Source organism: Delphinus delphis, chromosome 8 (genome assembly GCF_949987515.2).
Source record: "Delphinus delphis chromosome 8, mDelDel1.2, whole genome shotgun sequence".
Taxonomy (NCBI): domain Eukaryota; kingdom Metazoa; phylum Chordata; class Mammalia; order Artiodactyla; family Delphinidae; genus Delphinus; species Delphinus delphis.
The window spans coordinates 75,443,204-75,462,850 of record NC_082690.1 but is presented as its reverse complement, the minus strand read 5'-3'; the positions used below and the strand labels follow the sequence as shown (position 1 = coordinate 75,462,850).

Below are 19,647 nucleotides of genomic sequence, written 5' to 3'. Positions count from 1 at the left end.
TTGGGACAAAGACTAGAATGATCTTTGGAAATAAGAATGTCAGTAATGAGAAATGCCATGTCAGGAACTCATGGCAGACAAAAGGATGTCTTTAGGCCTGTCAATTTCTCCTAGCAAATTTCTTCTGGAAACAAAGCATCTGAAAAGACATCTTACAGTGGCAGATATCTGTTATATACCTCATTTATTACATAGACTACTAACCACTTGGGGGAAGAAGTCTTCTTTGCCAATAAAGAAATGACAGAAATTAAAGCTGTGGACCTGCTTATCTTATAAAGAGCACACTTGGCCTGACAGGCTTATTTTTTTCAGGACACCAAGGTAAAGGTCAGAGTTCCAGCTTACTATAGAAATGTCTAATGGAGGACCTTGAATCTGGTCTAGAGGAGAAATGACCATCAGGAAGGATGCTTGTCTCTTACCTCTCCACATTCCCATCAATATTCCATATTCCCATTCACATCTCATCTATATTCCCAAATTTCTACTTTACATGCGTGCTAACATGCCTTGGTAAACTCCAATAGCTCCTCTTGGCTTGCAAACACATTCCAGATGCTCCACCCTGACAATCAAACACCCTTTTCTTATTGCGTTTTGCTTGAACTTCCATCATAGCACTCAGTACAATGTGTTTAATATCATCATTATTTTTTGAGACTACATTCCCCATCACATTGTGAACTGCGACTCAAAAATAAGGTGACTTTAATCAACAGCTCTTCATGTCAATGGACACAAAATTTGTTAAGAATCTACTGTATCATTTGCTATGGTATTTATTAGCACCATTCACCAAATACGTCTAATTGTCAAACCTAGGTACATGGTAGGAAGGCCTTTCCTCTTCTCCTTGTAGTTGTTTGAGGACTGGTAACTAGTTATAGTTAGTCAATGAGTTGTAGGTCAAAGGGATTTGGTTAGACTATATTTTGGCTGATACAAGATGCTCTAGGCTCTCTTTTCCCTGTCTTGGTGACTAGCAATGTTCACAATAGTGACTATTCCATCAGCTTACATCCCAAAGTCATTATGATAAGCAGAGCACCACTCCTGTTGACCAGTGAAATACATGAGCAACAAACAAAACCTGATTATTTTAAGTCACTCATATTTGAGGTTGTTACTGCAGAACAGCCTAACCTGACTGATACAAGGGCCATGATAAATGTTTTCACACATATTATCTGATGTTCACAGTAACCTATAGGTACAACAGATATGAGCAATGTTTTACAAGTGCGATTTAGAGAAGTAAACAATTAGCCCAGGGTCAAGCAGCTTTATTCATTCCCTCATTCAATACTTATTGAGCACTGCCCTGTGCCGGGCTATATTCTAAGTAGCCAAGGTAGAACTGTCCTAAGGCAGAACAAGCCTGTTGAATAAAAAAAAAAACAAAGTCAAAAGTTTGGGTGGCCACCTCCTAAAGGACAAGGATGGAAATGGTACAAGATAAAGTCAGAGAGGCAGAAAGGAAAAAAGTCACATAGGGTTTTAAATCAAAATAAGGAGAATTAACTTGATTTTCTGAGAAATGGAAAACTACAAGAGATCTTCAGAAAGTCCTGGTTTTACAAGTTTGCCCTCATCACTCTGTGAATAGAGAGTTGCAGTAGAGCAAGCCTGAGCAGCAGGTCCAGAATGGTAATCACTGAGGACGTCTCGTAGTTTGGTAGTAGAGGATATGGACGGAAATGGATGAAGTGGACGGACTTAGGACAGCGTGTGGAGGGTAGATTCAACAAGTCTGATGTACAGACTGAAAGGGAGGGACAAGAGAAAGAAAGCAATCAAGTATCACCCGGAGCTTCCTGGCTTGAAAAACTAGATAGATGGTGCTTTCATTTGCTGAGATGCAGAAAATTGGAAGAGGAGGAGGTTTGCGGGGATGGAAGGAAATCCAGAGTTCTATCTCATACATGTTAATATGAAATGCCTATTAAATACCTATGTGTAGATGTCAAGTTGAATATATGATTCAGAAGCTCAGGAGAAAGACTGGAACTGGATAGAAATTTACGAGTTATTAACATAGAGATGCTGTAATGTCATCATACTGAATGGAGGCATCTGAAAAGACGACATGGATGAACAAGAGGAAAAGGTCCAGGGCAGGGCTCTACAGTACTGTAACCTTTAAGATATCAGCAGAGGGAGAAGAATAGCTAGGGACACTGGGAAGGTGTGACCGGTGACATAGAAGGAAAATCAGGAAATACATTGTCTCAGAAGTGAATAAAAGAATGTGCTTAAAAAAGGAAGACGTAGTCAGCTTTGCTAAATGCTGCTGAGAGGTCACAAGAGGTAAGATTAGACTGAACAAAATGGAGCTCATGGTTGACCTTGATAAATGTACTCTCTGTCGAATGGTGCATCTGGAAGACTTAGTGGGAGTGGATGAAGAGGGTGTGTGAGGCAAGTACATGTAAGGAAGGCAGTAACCCCTGACGATGCAATTAAGACGTTTGCTATGAACAGAAGCAGAAAAATGGGCAGTATATAAGAAGAATTCTGGGATCAGTGGAAGTTTTTTTTTTAAGAAAAATATCTTATCCCCAATTCTATGACCTATGGGGGCAGTCCAAAAGCCCTCACTGAGATTTCTGACACTCCTGAGAGGAGGCCGTGGTGACTGTGATTGTTGCATTCATGTCTGTATAAGTGTACTTTGGGTGGCAGGGAAAGGATCGGAATGGTTACCTCTGCCCCTGAGGTCACGATATCCTATACACACATGTACCATTTCCCTCACTGTCCCTCATGTTAACCTGCATTCATTGGGGTCAGAATGGGGAGGGTCTCACCCAGTCTTCAAGGTGGCAGATTTTGCTGAAAGTTAGAGGGTCATGAGGAAGACTCGCCCTGCATACTATACAGCAAAACCACCACAACAAAACCCCTCACACTAAATATTCCTACCCTTAAAAGTCCTTTCAGCCATCCTTTCACTGAGCAGTTTTCGTTGACCCCTGTCCTCCACAGCACCCAGCCTTCTGCTCTCTGGCTGGTTCCTCTCTCCTCCCTCTTTTATTTCTCTCTTTTGTTCTAACTTTTCTATTCTCTCTCAGACAAAATACATGCACAAACAAAACAAAAAGTTTCCCTGCAGAACTACTTACTCTTTGTTTTTTTTGGATGGTGTACCCACTGATAATCATACACTTGCCTTTTACTCCAAACAACACATTTCTCTTTCTAAAAGTAACTCTGGAGCTAGTTCTTAAAATACTACATTTTCCATCTGGTTGCATATACACTGTACAAACTACCAGGCAGAGCACCTGTCCTTAAGAGGCTTTCAACAAGCACCAGCTCTTGTCTTCCTCCTTCAGTGAAGAAAATAAGAGCAGAGGTGCTATGTATTCTGATATAATTTCAACAAGGCCTTTCCACCCAGCAGTGCCTTAATCAGGTCTGAGTTGCATGATACGGTGCCTCTGTGTTGGGAGATGATCCACTGCCTTTGCCTCATGTTAGGGTTAACATAAGTCAGGACCTGGACAGACCACTGAGAACAGAACAAGACTCATCTGTAATATCACAGATTTTTAGACTATATTTGTTTACAGGTCCAAAAGAGTTTTGCCCCCTTAAAATGTTTGGATCACAGCATAATGTTTATGAAGTCTCTTTTTTCTCTGGGAATTTTGTAATAATACATAAAAGACAGGTAAACAATATTTGGTCTACTGCAGGAGTCAGAATCTTGCATCAATCTGAAATCCTTTAGCCAAAGAACAGTAACGTAAAAATATACAACAATCAATGGCAAAAGTATTTGGACATACAAACATGCTTCTCAAACTTTTATAACTTTTTACACCTCTGAAAAGGCCATTCAAAATAAAATATATTGGGGCTTCCCTGGTGGCACAGTGGTTAAGAATCCACCTGCCAGTGCAGGGGACACGGGTTCGAGCCCAGGAAGATCCCATATACCGCGGAGCAACTAAGTCCGTGTGCCACAACTACTGAGCCCACGTGCCACAACTACTGAAGCCCACACGCCTAGAGCCCATGCTCCACAACAAGAGAAGCCACCGCAATGAGAAGCCCACATACCGCAACGAAGAGTAGCCCCCACTCGCCACAACTAAAAGCAAGCCCACGTGCAGCAATGAGGACCTAACGCAGCCAAAAATAAATAAATAAATAAATTTAAAAAAAAATAAAAATAAAATTAAAATAAAATTTAATGAGTGGAATTCCACTGAATGAAAATAAATTTAAAATTTTTTAAATAAATTAAAATAAATGAATTAGTTTAAAAAGAAATCATTTTTTATAGATCAGTCATTAGGACAAAGAGAAAGATGCCAAGAGTCAGAGAAATACACAGCATGACTGAAGTCGTGTATTCAGGGAGCACCTTCCTTATAGGTTACAGACTGGGCATTCAAAGACATTTCATCCAAGAGAAGAAAGACTCAGAATCTTCTACCACCCTTAACCAATTTACTGTTCCTGTCTCTGTGTTCGTGATTTGAATGATAATGGAACCCCAAACCAAATGCCCACCAAGCCAGCACTGCTCACACAGAGGCAGTGACCACAGTCCATGGAGTTCCAGTTTTGTATTCACAGCCCAGTGATAAAGGGAAGAAGAGGGACAAAACTGACAATAGCATATGTCAGTGAAGAGTCTTGACTGGCTCCCATATACCCAATCCGTGCCCACCAGATACTCTCGCTCCTGCTTTAAATTTAACCTCTTATCTTTCCCAACGAGAACAAAGTACATTTTCTCACATAAAAACACATTTCACCTTGATGGAAGGAAAACAGTTTGATACTTTTCTCAATTTGGAACTGATGTCTCTCTCTAAGTCCTTCAGTGTTACCATAGGCAACTGGGTCTTCAATTTCAAATCATATACCCATGCACGCACGCACACACACAGAGACAGAAATACTGGGAGTGGAAATAAATTAGGCCGACAAAATTTCTCTTATTATCACTTCATTCCTAAAAAGTTGATGATAAGATAATGCAAGAGAAGAACTACTTAGTTGAAAATACTACTTAGTGTACTTAGAGCTAAATGTAATGACACAGATACGGCACAGAGAAGGACTGAATCAGAAAAGCAACTTCTTAATGCTCACCAGTACAAGAGAAGTCATCCACGCGAATGTATCCTGGGACACAGTCACAGCGATATAACCCAGGCAAGTTGACACACACAGTGTTGGCATGACAGTAATGCATCTTAGCCGCACACTCATCAATATCTGAAGGAGAAAAAAAAGAAGCAATATCACGGTTAGTCAGATGGTTGAACCGGAATGTAATCATCTTACAATGAAATTAGAAAAAGTGAATGCCCATTGAAGCCAAGAGAAAAAGCAAGATGTGTTAAACACAAAAGCTTAAGTGCAAATTCAGCTGATGCAGAAGATCCCATCTTAAACTGAAAATATTTCTAGAAAGATGCATGGTGGGACACAACAGTGAAGAACCTAAGTATGAAGACTGAATATGTTATTAGTAATCTCTAACCAAGAAAGATGCTTGTTTTAAATGTCCAAAATCAAGGAGTTCTGTGTCCAGGCATTGATACCAATGAATATTTATTAGGTGTCCACTGTACATGGTGTTGCTTTTATCAGAGAGAGAAAGGGAATCAAGCCCCTCTCTGCTTGTTTTTCTTACTAACACATGCTTTAATCCATCTGTTAACAAAATGATGGTGTAGCCACTTTCTCCCACGTTGTACTGTGAATACAGACTGCAGCTACTGTCTAATGCAAATTAATGTCTTTCACCCCTTAACCTGGAGATGCATCCCATGTCAAAGAATAATGGGCTGATTCAACAAAAAAGATATTTTCTCTTTGGAATGGAGATCAGAGCACCACTGCTTTCTCATAAAAAGTTCATGGTAAGAATTAAGATAACCTACAACCTTAAGTAAAGAGTTTAGTATTTTCTGGAATTTATGTTTTCAAAAATGGCTTTACAGCAACCTACAGATTCAATGCAATCCCTATCAAACGACCAATGGCATTTTTCACAGAACTAGAACAAAAAATTTCACAATTTGTATGGAAACACAAAAGACCCTGAATAGCCAAAGCAATCTTGAGAATGAAAAATGGAGCTGGAGGAATCAGGCTCCCAGACTTCAGACTATACTACAAAGCTACAGTCATCAAGAAAGTATGGTACTGGCACAAAAACAGAAATATAGATCAATGGAACAGGACAGAAAGCCCAGAGATAAACCCACACACATATGGTCACCTTATCTTTGATAAAGGAGGCAAGAATATACAATGGAGAAAAGACAGCCTCTTCAATAAGTGGTGCTGGGAAAACTGAAGAGCTACATATAATAGAATGAAGTTAGAACACTCCCTACCACCATACACAAAAATAAACTCAAAATGGATTAAAGACCTAAATGAAAGGCCGGACACTATAAAACTCTTAGAGGAAAACATAGGCAGAACACTCTATGACATAAATCACAGCAAGATCCTTTTTGACCCACCTCCTAGAGAAATGGAAATGAAAACAAAAATAAACAAATGGGACCTAATGAAACTTCAAAGCTTTTGCACAGCAAAGGAAACTATAAACAAGACCAAAAGACAACCCTCAGAATGGGAGAAAATATTTGCAAACGAACCAACTGACAAAGGATTAATCTCCAAAATATACAAGCAGCTCATGCAGCTCAATAACAAAAAAACAACCCAATCCAAAAATGGGCAGAAGACCTAAATAGACATTTCTCCAAAGAATATATCAGATTACCAACAAATACATGAAAGGATGCTCAACATCACTAATTATTAGAGAAATGCAAATCAAAACTACAATGACATATCACCTCACACTGGTCAGAATGGCCATCATCAAAAAATCTAGAAACAATAAATGCTGGAGAGGGTGTGGAGAAAAGGGAACTCTCTTGCACTGTTGGTGAGAATGTAAATTCATAGAGCCACTGTGGAGAACAGTATGGAGATTCCTTAAAAAACTAAAAATAGAACTACCATATGACCCAGCAATCCCACTACTAGGCATATACCCTGAGAAATCCATAATTCAAAAAGAGACATGTACCACAATGTTCATTGCAGCTCTATTTACAATAGCCAGGACATGGAAGCAACCTAAGTGTCCATCAACAGATGAATGGATAAAGAAGATGTGGCACATATATACAATGGAATATTACTCGGCCATAAAAAGAAATTTTGCTTTACAGAAGAGTGGATATCATGAAAGTCAAGAGGAAAAATGTTTCAAGAAAGGAGTAATGGTCAGTTTTGTCACGTGATGCTGAGAAAGTTGAATAAGATAGGAAGAGAATTAACCATTGGATTTGGCAAGAAGTTCACTGCTGCCCTTGGCCTGGTAAGAGTAGTTTGGGGAAAGTGGCTGGCAAAGCCTGACTGGAGTCAATTAAAGAAAGAATGAAAGATGAAGGAGACAGAGAAACAAGGCAAACTTTTTGAGATATTTTGTCATCAAGAGAAGAAAAACTGAAACAGTAACTCTAGGGAGACTCGATGATGAAAGACAGTCTTGTTTAAAGACTCTCTCGTGATGGAAAAGATCACAGTGAGTTTACACGCCATTGGGAATGATTCAACACTAGTGAAGAAAATTGACAGTATAGAAGAGAGAACAGATCTTTGCAGAAGTCAAGTCCTGGGGAGGCAAGAGGAGTTGTGTTCCAGTCCACAGATGGAGGAAGTCATCTTCACAACAAGAATGAAACCAAGAGATAAGGGAAGAGGTGGAGATAAGTTGGCATATTGGGTGGTGGAAAGATGAAGTAGATCTCCTTTACTTGTTTTTTTATTTCCTCAGTGAAACGAGAAGAAAGAGAACTAGGAGAGGAAGGAGGTATCGGATGTTTAAGGAAAGGGGAAAAGTTATGAAATAATCATTTTGGAAAGAAGGAAAGAGAATTTACTATAGGTGGCTGCAGAGGCATGTGTGATTTGTGGCCATAAATATTAAGTGAGAGCAGTCAGCATGGCCATGTGTTTTTTTCCTGTCTCATCCAGATATCTGGGGTAGGGGCAGGGTACTTGGAAAGTTAGGTGTACCCAGAGATGAGTTTTTAAACAAACAGGATAGGTAAAAAGAGAAATAAGGGAACTGAGGTTGCAAAAAAAAAAGAGCTGATGATAATGAGATACCAAGGAACCTCAGCTATTAAGGACAGAAGTGATGACAGTAAGATGGATGTAGACAGTTGAAATGTACTGCCCAGATCTCTCCTCACAACTGAAGAACTTATTCCCCCGGCTGCCTGAAGTACCGCCTGCTAACGATCTTCAGCTGTTAGCCTTTTAGGAAAACTGTCCTTGACTGAATCGAGCTGCCTTATCCTTAGTTACACTGCCGTCCTCAGGACAACCTTCAATGGAGGTTGGTTCTCCTTTACCCCAACTCAAGAAAAGTGTAAAGGACTATCCCAGGTTCAGAGAACTCACTGAGATGAGCTAAATCCGCCCTCTGCCCAATCCTATATCTTTCCCTTCCCCCATATATGTTCACCCCTACAGCACTCCCTAACAAACTTCCTGCATGCCAGTCTCCATCTCAGAGTTTGCTTCCTAAGTGAACCCTAACAGCAGCAGGAATCCTGATGGAGGCAAGGAACTATGCCAGTGAGAGTACTGGAGCGTGTGAGCTGGAAAGCTACGAGATGGAGTTATAGAGTAATGTGCTTGACATTAAGAGTTCAAAGGTGATTTCGTTGATTACAAGGTCTTTCATATAACTATGTGAGAGGAGAAGAATCGATCATTGTAAGTGAGAGACTAGGACACCAAGAAAAGCCAGGTATAGGAGGGGGCTAGTCAGCATTAGTACTGTTCATCCAGTATTACCAGTTTTCCTCTTCCTGGGCACATAATACAACTGTACTTCCCCATCCTCTTCAAAACTAAGCATGGCTATATGACAAAGCATGAATCTGAGCAGGGGCATACCACCCCGGGGTGGAAAGATTAAGGGCTAGCATCAGGCTTAACGCATTTCCTTCTTTCTTTTTTGGAAAGTGTGGGAGCACAGAGATGAAGTCTCTTTCAGCCTGGCTCCCTGAATGAGGAGCAGGTCACCAGACCAGCATGATGGACACGTTTCATGACCTAGAAATATGCTTTTGTTAGTTTAAGCCACTGAGCCTACTCTGACTAGTACAAAGAATGACCATGAGAAACATCTCAAAGAAGATCATTAAGCTTGACCTTGAAAGATGAACAGAAATTCAGCTTAGAGATTGGAGGTGAGGAAACAGAAGGGAAACTACAGGGGCTAAACTTTTTGTCATTGCAGAGTTAGAAAGGGAGAGGACCATTTAGTCTGTACGTTCAAAGAACACTAATTAGCCCTCTACTACACTTTGAGGCAGAGTGATGAACAAAACTCCATCATGGACCTCATAGCCTGGCAAGACACTGAGCAGAACTTATATGTTCTACCGATAATGTGAGATCAATTCATGGGGATTTGACCTAGTCTGAGAGGTTCAGAGAAGGATTCTCTACGGAAGTGATTGCTCATCCAAGACCTGAAATAGAAATGAAACAGGTGAAGGGGAGGTGAGTAACATACCAGATAGAGAAGAATAAGAAGAATTCGTTAGAGGAGGGAACTTTGCCTAGTTGAAGAGAAACTGGAAAGATGAGCTTGGGCCAGACCCTGCTGGGCCCTGGAGGCCACGCAAAGGAGCCTGGGCTTTAATCACGGTGGTGACACAGTCCAATTTCTGTTCTCAAAATATCACTCGGCTGTAGTGAAGAGAGTGGATTGGAGCAGGGCCAGCTGAAGGCTAAGTCACACTGGTATTTTACTCACAGAGATGCAGCCACACTGAACTCATTCTGTACTGCTAGGATGCCCAGCCATTTTTTAAGATGAGAAACTAGTCAGGACTTGCCTCAGAGGCAATTCAATCTTCCACCCATGGGCCACAGCTGCCAACCAGGCTGCTGATGGCAATGACTGTTTCTCTGTCATGGACCCTTGTCAGCTTCTCCCAGAGAGAAACTCCTGACTCATCTCCCTCAGGCCACTGCATAACTGCTGAGAGCTGTCTGCCTCATCTAGATTTGAAGGAGTTACCTGGCCATAACAAGTTTATTTTGATTCAAACAGCTAAGCTATCTCCTTGTTTCATAGGATGCCAAGCCCTGAGTAAAAATATTTTCAAAAATCAGAAAGGGGATGTTAGGAAACCCCAGAGAGAATTTCTCACATAGGTTTATCCAACCCTTGCTCTCTGCGAGCCACCTAGGACCCCATGGCCACACATCCCTGCCACTCTGCTGATGTGTCTTTGAGTTGCTTTTGTTTTCAATTCATACCATTGGTAATTCCAGCCCTTGCATATCTAATAATGCTCTGGTACCAGCCCAGAAAGAGGAAGAACCAAAGTAAGGCAGAAAAGTTGACAAATGTACCAGGAAATTAAACTGTCACAACCTTATCTTTGTTGCTTATCTTCTATCACACAAACAGCAGATATAAAAATCAGTTCCTGGTAAAAATGAGGGTAGGGAGAGAAAAAGTGTTTAGAGTCATCGGTTAGGTCCCTTGAGACAAGAGGATGGAAGAAAGTAAGGAACTGACAATTCCCCTAGTTTGAGGATGGGGACAGGGAATGGAGGGGAGACACATCTGCCTAAGAAAGATTGCCTCTCCATCCTCAGGGGAAGGCACAAGCCTGGAGACAGTTTCAAGAGGATTCAAGAGTGCTTCACAAGCAAGTCTGGTTATGCAGAGAATCAAAACAGAATTAACATCTTCAGAGACCTGGGATATCCTCAGAAAATCTTGAGACATAGAAAACAACTGAGATTTTTCAAAACGAGCCTAGGACAAATGCTTTTTGTTCACAGACAAAAGATCCTAAAAGGTCATGAATAGTTACCCCCAAAAAAGAAAGAAAAAAACAAACAGAACTCCCCATTTAAAGAATGACCTGATGCTCAGAGAGAGAAACTGAGTGAGCCCAAAGCAATCAGAGTTTTTTTCTTTTTTTTAATATATAAATTTATTTATTTATTTTTGGCTGCATTGGGTCTTCATTGTTGCGCGCGGGCTTTCTCTAGTTGCAGCGAGCGGGGGCTATTCTTCGATGCGGTGCACAGGCTTCTCATTGCAGTGGCTTCTCTTTGTTGCAGAGCACGGTCTCTATGCGCACGGGCTTCAGTAGTTGTGACATGCGGGCTCAGTAGTTGTGGCTCGCAGGCTCTAGAGTGCAGGCTCACTAGTTGTGGCGCACGGGCTTAGTTGCTCCACGGCAGGCATGTGGGATCTTCCTGGACCAGGGCTCAAACCCGTGTCCCGTGCATTGTCAGGTGATTCTTAACCACTGTGCCACCAGGGAAGTCCCACAATGAGGTTTTTAAATATACGCCTGAAAAGCCATCTGACTTTTGCCCAGGTGGTGATGGTGCTTTGCCTAAAGCAGGTCCCTCTCTCAAGCAATGGTCCTTTCCAGTCTCATATTTACCCAAAAGCCAGAAGGCAAGAAGAGGCAATGTCTGAGACTGAACTTCAAAGGAGAAGTTGAACACACTGAAGGCCAGGCTCAATCTAAAGGTTTGGATCAGTCTAGCAAGAATTTCTAAGAACCACAGTTAAGCTGACTACCAGAAGGATGAATGGATAAAAATTTTAAAACACATCATTAAGCACAGTATGATACCAAAATGAATAAGAGGCTAATAGTTGCTAATCTCAAAAGGTAAAACTAGGAACAGCCCCTAGCACCTGGTTAATACCCAGCAGCTGTCATTTCAACATATGATACACTATGCTAGGTACTCCACAGGTAGCATCCCATCACCCCATTTATTCCACTTGACTACTTACTATAGGAGATAGATACCCCCATGTCAAGATGAGGAAACCAAGGCTCAGAGATTATTAGATCACTTGTCCAAGGCATAAAGTCAGTAAGCCTAAGACCCTGAGTTTGAATCCACAGTCTCCCTTCAAAGTTGGCATTGATTTCACTGGGCCAGTTTTAGCCCTCCGTAACTTTTCGATCCTGTGACTATGTTACACGTGGCTGATGCCATCACAAAGTGTATGGAAACAGGCAGATCTCCAAATTCTATGTCCATGTGCAATACTGTTCATGACATTTGTTTTGTATTACACTCTCTGTTAAAATAGTAAAGCTGTACTGTGCATCACCGCTTCTGTGGCTCTTTTATATTAAATCCTAACACTTTCAAACTTTAGACTCCAGAGATCCAGGACCCCAAAACAGGTGACAGCATTCTGCTCTGAGATGGAACCCTTGATACAACCTTAACTCAGGATGCTTACGACTACTGAAGGCCCCCTGTAGGATTAGAAACTAGTGACAAAGGGGCCTGGGTCTTTTATTAAATATTGTTAGAGAAACACCTATAAACCCCACTGCCGTATATATCAGCTGGAGTATAATGGGGCTCAGATTGTGATTCCTTCTTATAGATTGCTTGTCACCTTTGAAATATCAGTGCTTGTCCTCTGTTGGTCTTCTGGGGTAATAAAAATACATGATTTATGTCCCTTCCCAGGAAAATAAAGTAGTTTGTTTTCGTTTTAAGAAGGTACGCCTATGGACTTTCAAGTGAAATCTGATGTGGCATGATTCTTCACATATCACCAGCGTCCATCTGCAAAAGACTGTTCAGAACAAACAAGAGCTGAATTTGGCATCGTCGTCATTAAATTAGAGTGTAGAGCTTGGGTAGCAAAGATAGAAGCAAATGCAAAGAATTCTCTAAATAAAACAGTGTGATCTACTCAGACTTGTTACATAAGAATTTCCTAGAAAAAGGCAGCCCAGAGAGGGCTGGATGCAGAGAGTGGGGCGAGGGGGGAGTAGGGGGAGAAGTTATGCCCCTCCCTGTGCACATTTAAAAAAGAAACAGAGTAAACAAAGAAAATCAATATTTATTGAGACTGTGCTCTGTGCCTAGAACTGTGTGCATCTCATTTCATTATCCCCAACCATCCAATGGACTGCCATCAGAAACGACATGGAGAGCACCTACAATTTCACCCCAGGTTTCTGTGACTTCAAGAGCACACTTCGGGGCTTCCCTGGTGGCGTAGTGGTTGAGAGTCCGCCTGCCGATGTAGGGGACACGGGTTCGTGCCCCGGTCCGGGAAGATCCCACATGCCACGGAATGGCTGGGCTCGTGAGCCATGGCCACTGAGCCTGCTCGTCCGGAGCCTGTGCTCCGCAACGGGAGAGGCCACAACAGTGAGAGGCCCGCGTACCACAAAAAAAAAAAAAAAGAAAGAAAAGAGCACACTTCTTCCACTCTGACTGTTGGACACGAGCGCTAGATTGACAGTCAAGAGTCAAGCTCTATTCTTGCTCTTTCTATTAGTTAACCCTAGCACTGGGCACTTCTCTAGACATCAGTTTTCCCATTTATAAAATGGTGAGTTGGATCAGAGAGCATCTAAAGACTTCCCTGGTTCTACAGTTCTTGACACATTCAGGTGTTTCTGTCCTCACAATTCATCATAAACCCTGCCTCCGTAGCATTATATTCTGGGCCACCCGCTTTCATCCTGTTTCAATGAGCTTGAAGATGTTCCAGATGTCTTTTCCAAGACACAAGTCCTAGAAAATACTACTAAGATGACCTGAACCTTCACACTGTTCCTTGATACCTGTTTCAACTGAGATGGCGTCTCCCCAGAAAATGAAGAACAGCCAAGACTAGCAACAGACATTCAAAAAAAAGCACAGCTCGGGACAAGCCCTCCAGGGACTAGCAAGATAACTTGCAGAGCAATTCTACCAGACTTTAATCTCCTGACTTTTCAGAAATCATGAGTTATAAAAACATGGTGGCACTGGGATTGATATTAGAACTGTCAGTACTCTCCCAACTGTGTCACACTGGGTATTTTGTAAAGTGAGGGCCTATATGGTCTCTGATTTGAACTTATAAAAATCCAGTGAAGCAGACAAGATATGAATTATTATGACCTCTTTCAATGAGAAAATAAAGACCTAGAGAAGAATTCTGACTTGCCCAAAGGTACACAGATAATCAGTGAGCTGGTAACAGAATCAAGGTCTTCTAACTCTGGAGTTAGTGCCTTATCCAATGTTCCGTGCTTCTCTATAATTATTGTTTTCTTCCTAAAGCAAGGGGAGAGAAATTAAATGCCTATGGAATCAGAAATATAAACCAAATGCCAACAGAAGCCAGGTAGAAGATATATGTGCAAAATATGCCCCTTCCCCCAAATAAATAAGGTATATATTATTTTTCCTAAAATATAAATCAATCCCTCCCTACCTACCTTTCTCTCCCTTCTCTCCCTCACTCTACCAATCTCTCTCAATCGTTTTCATTTCTCTACTTTCAAGAACAAAGAAATGATTCTTCTCTTACAAGGTAAAAAACACTGTGCAAGGCGAATGATACATGGAAAATGACACTAAACCTCAGTGGCGGAAAGACAGTGGAAGAATTTGAAATGTTATCTTCACTTTACAGATGAGAAACTAGGGCCATAGGAACGGACAGTTGTCTAAGGTCCCATAGCCAGGAGGCGTACCTGGACTGCCGGGATGTGAATTCAGGCAGCTTGACTCCAGAGTTTGTACTCATCACTCTGTAGTATTGCCTCCCAGGGACTGTGGGCTAGATCTCTGATCTTTCTAGAGAAGTTACATACCCTAGTATTAATTTAACTTTTTAAAATAGTGCCTCCATTTTTTTTTCAAATATTTTGAACCAAGCAAAACACATCTGCCTATCAGATTCAACCCCAAAATGTCTGTGCCTTGAAGCATGTTATCACAAGGAGCTTTGGGGGGCAGGGGGGTGTAAGACAGAGGGGTGGGAAGAGAGAGAGAGAGAGGAAGGAGGATGGAAGGGAGGATGGAAATGGGCAAGGAAGGAAGGAGGAGGAGAAGGGAGGGAGGGAGGGGAAGGGAGAGAACATGACAGGAAGTAAAGAGAATATAGGAAGGCAAAGAAAGGAGAAAGTAAGACAAGAAAAGAGAAGAGAAGAGAAAAATAAGACAATCTAGGGAGCTTCCTATATAACGTCTATGGACTGAGTTATGTTCCCCCAGCAAATTCATTATGTTTATTCACTAACCTCCAATGTGATGGCATTTGGAGATGGGGCGCTTCTGGGGTAATTAGGTTTAGATAAGGTCATGAGAGTGGTGCCCTCCTGATGAGATCAGTGCCTTTTAAAGAAGAGACATGAAAGAGCGTACTCTCTCTCTGCCACGTGAGGACACAGGGAGAAAGCAGCAATGTGCAAGTCAGAAAGAGAACCCTCACCAGAACCCAACCCTGCTGGCACCCTAATCTCAGACTTCCAGCCTCCAGAACTGTGAGTAAATTTCCGTTGTTTAAGCCATCCAGTCGACGACACTTTGTTATGACAGCTCCAACTGACTAATACAATAACCCTTTAAATTTCTGTTGCCTGGTGAGATGAATTTTTACATCATATTCCAAGATACGTGTCAAACAAACATGTTGCCTGCCAGATCAAATATCTGCAGATTAAAAATTCAAATAACCGGGCTTCCCTGGTGGCGCAGTGGTTGAGAGTCCGCCTGCCGATGCAGGGGACGCGGGTTCGTGCCCCGGTCTGGGAAGATCCCACATGCCGCGGAGCGGCTGGGCCCGTGAGCCATAGCCGCTGAGCCTGCGCGTCTGGAGCCTGTGCTCCGCAACGGGAGAGGCCACAGCAGTGAGAGGCCCGCGTACCGCAAAAAAAAAAAAAAAAAAAAAAAAAAAAAAAAAATTCAAATAACCTTTTGGTCATCCCATGCATAGTAAAGAAGTCTTCTCACACAGGGTTAAATATATCATAAGGTAGAAGTTAGATCGTTGGATTTTCTGATATTTTAAAAGTATTTCCCATATACAGCTATTTGCAAATTTTTTCTGATATTTTGATATATTTGATATATATCAAATATATATCAAATATATATGATATATTTTTTTCTGATATTTTAAAAGTATTTCCCATATACAGCTATTTGCAAATACAGATATTTGCAAATTCATGCTAAGATGTTTTCTCCCCCTGCTGGGCTCAATTTCAGAATTAAATACTGTCATAAAGTAACATCTCTTTGTGCCACTGGGAATCACGGCACACCAATTTTTAGCTGACATCGGAAGAGCACTGTAAGATACCTCTCTATGATTTTTTTTTTCTCCCAGGCTGTTTTTTCTGACCTTGGAGAGCATCCACAAACTGATGCTGAGCATCTGCAAGGAAAGAAGCACGTTGAGTGAAAGGTGACTCGTTCAGCTTTAGCTGTAGGCTGCGCTCCAGCCTGCCTGAATCTATTAATATCTGAACCCTACTTCAGTCAACGGTACCAACAAAACGAGTAAGCGCTTCCAAAAAGATCCAAGATTTCCTCCTGAGTTATGAATCAGTTGGAAATGTGGAAGCTATATGGTCTCTTGCCTTCCCTGCCCCTGGGAAAGCAAATTCAAGAGCTATTAAGAGACTGCTGAATTCCAGAGGCAGTAACGATTCCGAAGGTCAGTGAGATGTGGTCCTTGTATTCTGGCTTTTATATTAAGTGAAAAAAGCCAGACCATACAGAACCAGTCCTAAGCCAGGAAAGAGGCAGTCACCTGAAAAAGAACAAAGTTCTACCGGAAAAAGAAGCGGCTAATTCCATCAAAAACTACTGAGGAAGGTTTCACCCAAAAGATGTTCGTTGTGAGTCTTGAGAAGGTAAGAAGAAGCCTTCATAAAATGTTGACGGCCTTCCCTTATCACTTTGATTGGGCAGCAATTCTTCTTTTTCCTCCAGCTTTATTAAGACATCATTGACATATAACACTGTGGAAGCTTAAGGTATACAATGTGTAAATTTGATACACTTACTGTTGCAAAATGATCACCACCACTGCCTTAGCTGACAGCTCCATCAGGTCACATAATTACCATTTCTATTTTGTGGTGAGAAGACATCAGACCTACTTTCTTAGCAGCTTTCAAATACATAATACAGTATTGTTCATTATAATCACCATGCTGTACATTAGATCCCAAGAACGTATTCATCTTATAATTAAGAAGTCTGTACTCTTTGACCATCAAAAGATGAATGAAAAAAGATGTGAGATACACAACACACACACACACAACGGAATATCATTTAGCCATAGGGAGGAAGTCTTACCATTTGCAACAACATGGATGAACCTTGGGAGTATTATGCTAAGTGAAGTAAGCACTTCTCTCTCAGACAGAGAAAGACAAACACCATAAGATACCACTTATATGTGGGATCTAAAAAAGCCAAACTCATAGAAATTACTAAACTGGTGATGACCAGGGGCTGGGAGTTGGGAAAAATGGAGAGATGTTGGGCAGTTATTCTTTTGCTTTACAAAGATACGCAAAAGTTAGCCAAGAGTGAATGAGATGGGAGACTGCAGCACCACCAGCCGCATCTACATCCTCTTTATCTCTGGTTGCACTATTCTTTCTACAGGTAGCATTTATTGATCACTACTTTGTGCCACAGTTATGAAGCACTTTGCCTGGTTTAACCCATTTCATCCTCACAAGTACCACATGGATAGGTATATATTAATACTTTCATTTTAGTTTATGGAGGGTTAAACAGCGGGAAGGTGACCTCAGAGAATTTGAACCTTGGTATCTACTCTATTCTGCCTCTCTACAAAGCCACCTTAGCTTCCCCTTCCTCCTGTCCACTTTCCTCGGTTAATTAAATAGCAATTTCCTGTAGCCACAATTTGTCAAATTATTTATTCACCACCTTTGCCATGCAGTCAAAATAAAGGGCACAGAGGTCTCAGTCTTTTAAAAATAAATGATTTGGTGCCAGAGGTTTATATCTGATTCACTACAGCATCAAATTAACCAGTGATTAAATACCAGGCTCTGAATTACACAAACAAACAGGCGCCTGTGGACCTATGGGCAGTTCGTTAATGGACACAACCGGGTTTCAATAAAACCAGTCCTTGTCTTCCAGCACCTGTATGAAGAATGATGATCAGCTGAACGTCCTCAGGAAGGACAGCTACTTCTCTGTGCCTTTCCCCATATGAAGAGATTCCTTAGATGCAACAATCTTCTTGAATTGAAATCAACATTATTCCCAACTCCAAATTTTTACACATCTGACTGAATCCATCTTATCTAATATGAAAGCTGAAACCATAAAGCATTTAAAGTGGTCCTTAAAATTCACCAAGTCCAGACTCCTATGAAAAGTGATTGTTGAAAAACTTTAAAATAAATGGATGAAGAGAAATGAGAAAAAATCCACAGAATGATGACTCATAACCCACTTTCCTCTAAAAACGCAATTCAAAAGTACAATGGAGGGGGAAGGCGGAAGATGGCGGAAGAGTAAGACGCGGAGATCACCTTCCTCCCCACAGATACACCAGAAATACAACTACACGTGGAACAACTCCTACAGAACACCTACTGAAGGCTGGCAGAAGACCTCAGACCTCCCAAAAGGCAAGAAACTCCCCACGTACCTGGGTAGGGCAAAAGAAAAAACAGAGACAAAAGAATAGGGACGGCACCTGCACCAGTGGGAGGGAGCTGTGAAGGAGGAAAAGTTTCCACACTCTAGGAAGCCCCTTCGCGGGCGGAGACTGCGGGAGGCGGAGGGGGGAGCTTCGAAGCTGCGGAGGAGTGCACAGCAACGGGTGCGGAGGGCAAAGCGGGGAGATTCCCGCACAGAGGATCGGTGCCGACCGGCACTCACCAGCCCGAGAGGCTTGTCTGCTCACCCGCCGGGGCGGGCGGGGCTGCGAGCTGAGGCCGGAGCGCAGGGAGAGGACAGGGGTTGGCGGCTTGAACATAGCCTGAAGGGGTTAGGGCACCACAGCTAGCCGGGAGGGAGTCCGGGGAAAAGCCTGCACCTGCAGAAGAGGCAGGAGACTTTTCCTTCCCTCTTTGTTTTCTGGGGCGTGAGGAGAGGGGTTTAAGAACGCTGCTTAAAGGAACTCCAGAGACGGGCGCGAGCCGCGGCTAAAAGCGCGAACCCCAGAGACGGGCGCGAGCCGCGGCTGAAAGCGCGGACCCCAGAGACGGGCGCGAGCCACGGCTGAAAGCGCGGAATCCAGAGACGGGCGCGAGCCGCGGCTGAAAGCGCGGAATCCAGAGGCAGGCGCGAGCCGCGGCTGAATTCAGCAGCGCGGAATCCAGAGACGGGCGCGAGCCGCGGCTGAAAGCGCGGAATCCAGAGACGGGCGCAAGCCGCGGCTAAAAGCGCGGACCCCAGAGGCGGGCGGGAGACGTTAAGGCTGCTGCTACCGCAACCGAGGGGCCTGTGTGCGAGCACAGGTCACTCTCCACACCCCTCCTCCGCGGAGCCTGTGCAGCCCGCCACTGCCGGGTTCCCGGGATCCAGGGACAACATCCCCGGGAGAGCGCACAGCGCGCCTCAGGCTGGTGCAAAGTCACGCCGGCCTTTGCCACCGCAGGCCCGCCCCGCACTCTGTGCCCCTTCGTCCCCGCCGGCCTGAGTGCGCCAGAGCCCCCAATCAGCGGCTCTTTTAACCCCATCCTGTCTGAGCAAAAAACAGACGCCCTCCAGCGATCTACACGCAGTGGCAGGGCCAAATCCAAAGCTTAGCCCTGGGAGCTGTGA

General features: G+C 42.8%; 1 protein-coding gene across 3 annotated transcripts in view; it reads right to left on the bottom strand.

Moving 5' to 3' along the window:
- NELL1 (neural EGFL like 1) overlaps positions 1-19,647 on the bottom strand; it is an 872,742-nt gene that overhangs the window by 449,685 nt on the left and 403,410 nt on the right. For all 3 annotated transcript variants that reach the window (XM_060017348.1, XM_060017349.1, XM_060017350.1), the window contains one exon: positions 5,113-5,238. In XM_060017348.1, coding sequence (XP_059873331.1) covers positions 5,113-5,238 — 126 coding nt within the window. The remainder of the gene's footprint in view (positions 1-5,112; positions 5,239-19,647) is intronic.